Source organism: Eurytemora carolleeae, unplaced genomic scaffold (genome assembly GCF_000591075.1).
Source record: "Eurytemora carolleeae unplaced genomic scaffold, Eaff_2.0 scaffold972, whole genome shotgun sequence".
Taxonomy (NCBI): Eukaryota; Metazoa; Arthropoda; class Copepoda; order Calanoida; family Temoridae; genus Eurytemora; species Eurytemora carolleeae.
The window spans coordinates 155299-164683 of record NW_019397025.1 but is presented as its reverse complement, the minus strand read 5'-3'; the positions used below and the strand labels follow the sequence as shown (position 1 = coordinate 164683).

The 9385-nt window shown below is 33.0% G+C and overlaps 1 protein-coding gene across 1 annotated transcript; it reads left to right on the top strand.

The window, feature by feature from the left end:
* Window positions 1-102: 102 nt before the first annotated feature.
* LOC111711230 (uncharacterized) lies at window positions 103-9083 on the top strand (the record flags this gene model as incomplete). The annotated part of the gene is given in 14 exon segments (XM_023485523.1): window positions 103-201; window positions 1150-1244; window positions 1473-1541; window positions 2099-2161; window positions 2466-2531; window positions 2927-2989; window positions 3672-3932; window positions 4131-4235; window positions 4697-4764; window positions 4892-5074; window positions 5521-5793; window positions 6276-6350; window positions 6948-7008; window positions 7935-9083. Coding segments are annotated over 14 exon segments (1563 nt in total), but the record flags the coding sequence as incomplete, so codon positions are not given.
* Between the last annotated feature and the right edge of the window lie 302 nt (window positions 9084-9385).

Genomic DNA, 9385 nt, shown 5'->3' with positions numbered 1-9385 from the left:
ATGAATCATCATCATGAATCATCATCATGAATCATCATCAGTTTTCAGTGGATCTTATTTCGAATAAATAGTAAAGCTTGAAAGGTTTTGTTTTGTTTTAAGGACTCGACATACTCAACAAAAGGATATACGAGTATATCAGTGAGAGAACCTTTAGAAAACCTTAGATCTGCTGTCCCACCCTCTCAACCCACAATACAGGTAAATATCTGCTATCGCACCCTTATGAAGCACAATATATAGACACACACTTCACTTTTTCACGAAGTTTATGTACAGGAAGGAAGCTTCGTAACACAGTTTCATTAAGTTTATGTACAGGAAGGAAACTATATAACACAGTTTCTTAAAGTATATTGCAGGAAGGAAACTTTGTAACACAGTTTTATGAAGTATATTATAGTAAGGAAACTATGTAACACTGTTTCATGAAGTATATTACAGGAAGGAAACCATGTAACACAGTTTCTTGAAGTATATTGCGGGAAGGAAACTATTTAACACTGTTTCATGAAGTATATTACAGGAAGGAAACCATGTAACACAGTTTCTTGAAGTATATGTACACGAAGGAAACTATGTAACACAGTTTCATGAAGTATATGTACAGGAAGGAAACTATTTAACACTGTTTCATGAAGTATATTACAGGAAGGAAACCATGTAACACAGTTTCTTGAAGTATATGTACACGAAGGAAACTATGTAACACAGTTTCATGAAGTATATGTACAGGAAGGAAACTTTGTAACACAGTTTCATTAAGTTTATGTACAGGAAGGAAACTTTGTAACACTGTTTCTTGAAGTATATTACAAGAAGGAAACTTTGTAACACTGTTTCAGGAAGTATATTACAGGAACGAAACTATGTAACACTGTTACATGAAGTATAATAAAGGAAGGAAACTTTGTAACAAAGTTTCATAAAGTATATGTACACAAAGGAAACTATGTAACACTGTTTCAGGAAGTATATTACAGGAAGGAAACTTTATAACACAGTTTTATTAAGTTTATGTACACGAAGGAAACTATGTAACACTGTGTCATGAAGTATACTACAGGAAGGAAACTTTGTAACACAGTTTCATTAAGTTTATGTATAGAAATGAAACTATGTAACACTGTTTTATGAAGTATATTACAGGAAGGAAACTATGTAACACTGTCTGAGACAAGTGATGAAATGTACGCGGCAATAGAAGATAATGTTTACATGGATCCTGAAGGACCAGCTCAGGGGTAATAATAATTTTAATAATAAGAAATGAACACGAATTATGGAGATAAAATTTATCATTTCTTTTCTCACTGATCAAAGTCCTACGTCTCAATAAACCTTTCAAACTACTGGATTTGTCTTGTAATTAATGATAAATTCTACACTGAAATCCTTTTTCTTAACCATTTTCTGTTTTTCCTTTAAAATGTTTGATACTTTTAAACTTTTTAATATTTCATACATGTCAGACCTAAGTTGAATGGTGCACGGGAAGACCTCAGTATGATGTATTCTAAGATAGATAAAAAGAAAAAAAGGTGAAACATTTACAAACCAATTATTCTAAATTTTTGGTTCAACTTGAAATTCTTAAAATTAGTTGTTGTCACTTGAAATTTCGTCTACATACAGACTCTGCAAGAGACAGAAATTCTAAAGAAATATCTAAAAATACTGTTTCGCAACTACCCAGTTGCCCTTTCGGATCTGACCGGAAGCTACTCTGCTAAAAGATCTCTCCATAATAAAAGACAGGAACAGTCTTCTAGTTTTATTACGCAGTTAAATCACATTGGTCCCCAGAACTCTTCACAGTAAATAAATAATCGTAGCGATCATATATATCTTCCATCAACTACGAAAAGTTTAACAATACTGACTATTGGGGCCGACGCAGTACAGATTCAAAACCGGTTATACTATACAATCTAGAAAATATAAGTTTCTCGAATCTTCTTTGTACTTGCGACAAACACCGAATCCAGGGGTAAAGAAGGTTTTGTATAGGGATGATAAACTGGTCTTCCTCGCAACAGGAGTTGCGAAACAAATATTTATTAATTTTCTCAAATGTATTTAATATATTTTCCTTTAGAAATGAGAGAACTGCCGCCTCATATAACGGAGGATATGCAACCGTTAACAAATCTAGACAAAGGTAAGTCTAACATTTTTATTAATTATTCTTTAATATAGAATTGCCATAGAAACTTCACAGCTACTAAAAGACAAGCCTAAAATTGCATAAAAATTGTTCCATCTTTTATTGAAAATTGGCAGATCCCATTTTTTCTCAGAAAAAGTAAAAAAAAACCACAACATTTCTGCATTAAACTACTTTTCCTAAACTATACTGTAAATAAACCCAAATCATGAATATTTGATTAATAAATGTTAACACTTATATTCTGAATACACAGAAATGTGATAAATTGCTTTTTTGTTAATTGATTATTATTTAGTGACGATAATTTTGGTGCTCGACCTAAACAACGATATTCAGCGCTTCCATTCTCCTCTGATTCCAGGTAAATAGTAGATATAACAGCTGATAGTGATCTTGTTTATGTATTGAGGGATACATTTTGTTACATGACTGGATAATTTCCACCAAATAATGGATTTTCTTTTATTTATTAACTTGCTTGAGTGCCTGGTGATTCCAAAGTTAATATTATTATCGATAGTCACTAGTCAGCCATTTTCACCGTCTACTTGCCCTTGGTATACAAGCATGATTGTAGCTAAATATTGATTGATTGATTAATTAATTGCTTAATTGATTGATTATCAAGTTATTGATTGATTATCAAGTGATTGGTTGATTATCAAGTGATTGATTGATTATCAAGTGATTGACTGATTTTTAAGTTATTAATTGATTATGAAGTGATTGACTGATTATCAAGTTATTAACTGATAGGACTGGAGAAGATGTAGATTATTCTGGGTATGAAGTGTCAAGGGTGGATAACTGGAATCCAAGGTTAGTATCTAATGCCAGCCATCAGGAGGGTAACAAAAATGCACGGGTGTTAAATATTGTGAGTTAGTTCGGATGGATTTCAGGATGTGTGATGATGTGTTGCACCTTGATGACTGTCTGGGGGGTTCCATGTCGGGGTTTCAGATCTTCTATTAATATTATTAGTATTGTTATCTATCATAGATTATGAAGATGACCGGACAAAAAGAAGTAGTTAAGGGGTCTAATATTTAATATCATTTATTTATGTTTTAATGTAACGATATAAAATATATCTAATTCCCCCCGCCATCATCCTCCCTTCACCTTTTTATATAAAAACCAAATAAAAAAACGCTACCAAGTACGAATGTTCATAGGGGATCCAGGATCCACATTTATAGGATCCTTATCAAAATAAAATAGATCCTGAGCGTTGCTTTAATCTATATGCAGTCCTAATCAGAAAGCCCCGGAATAAATTTACAATCAATCAGAAGACTTGACAATCTAATTTTTCAAATATCATTCATTTATTACAAAATAGCCCTAGTCCTGCCATTTCAAAAATGTGGTTTGCATTTTTTGAGCATTTGAAATTGCCAGAGATATAAATGTAAATCTTTCAATTAATTTCGAGTCTTTCTGATTTTGACTGTAATAAAACTAAATCTACCTCAAACTAAAAGTTTTTTAAAATTAGATCCGGGATGGACAAAAGAAAAGTGGATCCTGGATATGAAACAGTGCCATACGCTCTTCAGCATCCGGATCGGTTCACCCGGACCTCCGCTTACCCTAATGAAAGCTCGGAGGATTATCCGGATACCTCATACTTTCGGGATCCGGGCTATGAAGTGCTCCCGGGTGAGAAGAAAGAATTAGATCGACGAGACCCGGAATATGAGACTCTAACGTCCGGTGTTCTATCTCGGGAACCCGGATATGAAACCTTACCACCCAGGTTTGTAGAATGCTGAACTTTCTAAGAATTATTTGCTAGAGGGAGGAAGGTAGATTTATGTTTCGCCTCAATATTTATAAACAAAATTCATTGTGTAAGCTCTATATTTAAGTATTACCTGCTGGAAAATAATTAATCAACTTTCTGTCCAAAAATGGTAGATTCTACATTCTACATATATAACATACTTTTGTTCAGATTTAGATCAGACTCATTTGATCCTGGATACGAAACCTTGTCTAAACGTGTAGAGGAGAATACAGGGCCTAGGAGCTACCCAGAATACAGATACAGGGAATACAGGTAGGATACAGATTCAGGTATGATACATATATAGGGAATAAAGGTAGGATACATATACAGGAAAAACAGGTAGGATACAGATTTAGGGACTACAGGTAAGATACAGATACAGGGAGTAAAGGTGGGTACAGATACAGGTAGTAAAGGTAGAATACAGATTAGATACAGATACAGGAAATACAAGTAGGAAACAGTTACAGAAAATGTAGGTAGGATACAGATACAGGGAGTATGGTAGGATACCGATACAGGGAATACAGGTTTGATGGGACAAATACTAAAGGAAAGGTTTAAATGTGATATGCTGGGTTTTTGTCACTGACTTTGGATATTTAGATCTACAGAACAATCGGGAACAAGGGTTAGTAGTCCTAAGCCCAAACTCTCCAGAAGAAATTCTGTGGCAGTACTTTCTTTGGAATGTATAGTATTAACAAAAACAAAAATATATAACTATGTAGGGAGCCTGGTTATGAGACTGTGTCAGATCTAAGAACTCGGGATCCGGACTACGAAAGTGTCAATCAAGGTATTCTTGTCAATCAATCAATCAATCAGCCTTCAACAAGCACTTTTAGCCAATATTTTTTTTGTTGCGTTGGGGATGAATGGTGGGGCAAAGAAATTATAGAAATGATTGAATCCTCCTGGCTTAGGTCCAACTGAGCCTGGTTATGAGACAGTTCCTGACAGATCTCAACGCACAAGCCTTCCAACCGTTATTCAAAGACCTGAAGAGGGTCACCTGACCTTTAAACCACGAGCAGCACCTGGACTCAAAACGCCTGAATTATCACCTAAACAGGATCATAGGCCAAACCTTCCTGAAGTAACTCTAGGTTAGTTTTATTAGATAAAAGAGAGTACCATCCCCGATTCACATTTGGGCCAATTAAATCCAGGGGAGTATATTTCTCAGAAATTTTTCAGAATCAGGGGAAATGATTTTTGATGATTTGGGAAGGGGGGGGGGGGGCAAAAAACTGAAAAATGTGACCTCAAAAAGCAATTTTTTTTTAGTTTTTTGATACTTTCAGTTTAACATCCCTTAAAAAACATAAATAACTTCAGGGGGGGGAAATGATTTTCTGAAACGGGGTGGGGGAAATGTTTATAAGAAAATATACTCCGGGTTGAATCTTTATCCAATAATTTTCAATCCTACAACAATTTCCAAGAAAAAAGCTGTTAATTTTTAATCAAGCATAGAATCGAAGAGCATTTACAGTGAATCGTTGATTTGATAAAAAAAAGAATTTCTAAAATGATTGTGTAAAATGTGAAGGAGCGAAAACAAGAGTGAGCAACGGTTCTCATGCTACTGGTCACGTGTGGAAGTTATCGACCGGAAGTGAGGAAGGATATGAAACTATCCCGCCGGTCAATCCTCAAGACCTTCATGTCGAGAATCGCCGAACTGCTGTGCGAAATAGAAATCCGGGAACACATCGGCGGGATCAGACACCAGGGAATCGCTATCTATCCCGGGACGATTTAGCCGCCGAGGCGGGGAGTTCTAATGACCGTATGGATGTAGAGAATGATATTGAGACCACAGGTTAAATGTTTATTAGATTTTTAATTGTTATAAAATTGTTGGATTAGCTTTAACATTGTCGTTTATTAAATAATTTTTCCTTGAAAAGAAAGAGAAAAAACGAAGTTGCAAATGTGAGTTCAATAATTATGTCAAATCATATGATTGGTTTCAAACTATTTTAGTAAAAAAATATTTTTTGGTGAATAAAGAATTGTTATTCAAAAATAAAGATGCAAAATTAATATGCGAGTAAACTAGAGCAAAATCTTTAAACCTAATTTTAACACAGAAAGAATTTGAAATTTTTTGCAATATTCAAAAAAGGTTTAATTATAAATTGCCTTTTACTGATAAACCGTATGAGGTCTAAGACTTGAAGTCATGACAAGAATTTTCAAATATTCAAAAATAAGTTTACCTCTATTATTTATTTTTTGTTTATTTTTTATATTGACTGAGTTTTAATTTCATGTATTTATTACATGATTTGATATGAATAGGAGTGAACGAGAGTATTGCGACTAAACATGAGAGCGCGAGCAACGAAGAAATAAATTATATTGACGAGGATATTGGTAAGCAAATGATCATTCAGATTTTCTTCAGTTTTTTATTAAACTAAAGCAATACATGTACAATATGATTTGATTTGATTTGATTTAAACTGTAAGCGTGTTTAAAGTTTCATTTTATGAAAAGATAAAATGTTTGGTTCACAACGGTACCCTTGAAACCTTTATATGATCAATAATGTAGAAGCTATTGTAGTTTTTCTAGGTTTAAAAGTGTTTAATTCTGACAATTGATTTATGTTTTCCTGCTGTAGAAATGCGTAGTTCACTTATGTGAAGAAACCACAGTTGCAAATAATCAGTTTTCAAAACATTGATTCTAATTAATACTTGATCAGACAAAGTTTTCAATGGTAATGTTATAAATCGGACATTGCCTTATTAGTAATTGCATAAAATGATGAAGGTGTTTGAAAATTATGTGTTTGAACGATTTGTGAGTTTTTACAGCACAGACAAGCGAGAATAAGGCACAGATTTGTCAGAATGAGTCTAATGTTTATTATTTCAACGGTGCATATTTGAATCGTGTATGGCACTCATATTAAATTACGTTTACAAATACCTTCATGATAATTTATACCTGAATTAAATTTTTAGATGAGATGTCCCCTAGTTCACAGATTCATATGTCTGTACTCGACAATGGTTCAGGAATAAGGTAAATCTGGGACATTTATTGTTTAGCCTTCTTTTAGAGACATATAAACTCATGATAATTAGATTTAATGTGCTATAAAGTGGACAGGGGGGGGGGGTTAAAGTAGAGGTAAACAAAATATTTTACAACAGAAGAAACACGACACTGAATAGAATTTTATTAATTGAATCCAGCAAGTATTTTCCAATATAAGTGAAAATTTTTGTTCATATCTTTTTAATTTTTTTTCTGAATTATTTCTTATTTTTCTTTGGCAACAAACTGGATTTTACAATTAACATTCTTAATTTAACTATTGAGAGTTTATGTTTACAAGATAATAGTGTAAACAAGATTTTCATTTATTCTTTTCTCCATTCACGGAAATTTCTCCATAAATGGGTTTCCACGTTTTCTAGTGAACACCTTACATTTTACCGAAAGAAATGTTCAAACAAACATTTGCAATAAATCATTACAGAAGGATTAGAAAAACAATTAAAATTAAAATTATTTTTAATTAGAGAATTAGCCATAGTTAATAATTTGTAAGACAATTTCTGAAGTGTTAAAATATTTTCTTAAAGGGACTATAAGTGTAATCCAGACAACGATGAGGTAGATGCCCCCATTGCATACCCGAGTGCAAGGAGACTCGAGGTTACAGTGTACAACTACGTACACTCCGTGCTAGTGTACACTGTACACGTTTGAACGGTTTCTTGGCACTTAATTTCCTGCTATATAAATGAGAATATCTACGAAATCCTTAATTAAACAAAAGTTTAAAGGATATCGTTGTAAATCGGACATGCCATTCTTCAAATGGAAGATCACTTGAAATTACGCTTACAGTCCCTTGAAATTTGATGTATTTATTTGAAATAACTTGATGAAATTCTGCGGCCGTACATTTTTCGAAATTATCATAAAGAAAATATAATTAGGCGAGCTTCTGTTGTGAGAATAGAAAGATACGAAGAACACGAGAACAAGAATACGGACTCACCATCACATATATTTGTTTAGTAATCACGCACTTCTAGATATACAGGATTATCTACATCAGAGACCACTTCACGGAAATTATACTGCCTCTTTCTTTATATTTATTTTTGATTCCCTGTAACTGTAAACTAGTTTCTTTCTTTGCTAAATCATTTATTATGCTTTTGAAGGACTATATAAAGGCAGAATATTTAATTTAACCCGGGGGTCGTCATATTTTTAAAAGTTTATGGGTCGTCTTTACAGTCTCATCTTTTATGGGAAACCCTGTAGTTCATAGGGATAGGCAGAGGTCGAAATAAAGTGAAAAGTAGTTGAACCATCCTCATTTATTTGTACCATCCTCATCTAGTTGAACCATCCTCATCAAGTTGAACCATCCTCATCTAGTTGAACCATCCTCATCTAGTTGAACCATCCTCATCTAGTTGAACCATCCTCATCTAGTTTAACTACTTTTCACTTCTCTTTAATTAAAACCTCAAGACTGGAAGTGAAATTCTTGAGAATTTATCATGGACCGCTTTCAGGAGAGTTTGATTTGATTTCCACTTTAACAAAAAATAAAAGTATCAAATTTTCAACTGTTTTAATACCTAATTTTTATCATTACCAGAGGCTGAAAATTAAATAATTAAATTTAAAATTGTTAAGATATTAACACCCCCCTCCCTTAAATCAGTCCTGCTTAAAACTTGGGAGCCTTAATTGTTATCATCATCATCATTACACCACCTTCAGTTAATCATCGTTATTTCTGTTATCTTATTAGTATTCCTAAAACCAGTTATTACATTCCATATTATACACATGTTAAGTATTTATTCTATGATATTTATTTATGTATTTTTTACATTTTATGGGGTTTAATATGATGATTTTCATATCAACAAATTAAGACATATCTTTTTTTCACGGCGTTAAAACATTGTATTTTTATATTTGCTTTTCAACCCACTTATCCATTCCATCTTGAAATAATATATTTTTGTAACCTCTTACATTAAACTGCAGTACAGCAGTACACTTGTTATATCTGTACATAACACCAGTAGTACATAACCTAGTAATAAACGCACAAAAATATTTTCTGCACTATTTTATTTACTCAACATTTTTCGGTAGAACTAGAGAGCCTTCATAGTTTGATATTTTCACTTAACGTTCAGTAAAATCAGCAAATTTTCAAATACATTAAACATAGAGTGGCATGTCCTATTCACAACAGTACCTTTGACACCTTTGTCTGATCAAGTATGAATAAGGTATTCACAACAGTACCTTTGACACCTTTGTCTGATCAAGTATGAATAAGGAATCCATTTGGTTGGTTTTTATAAACCTAAAATTACGTTTACAGTCTGATATGAGAAATGTCTTTAAAAATATG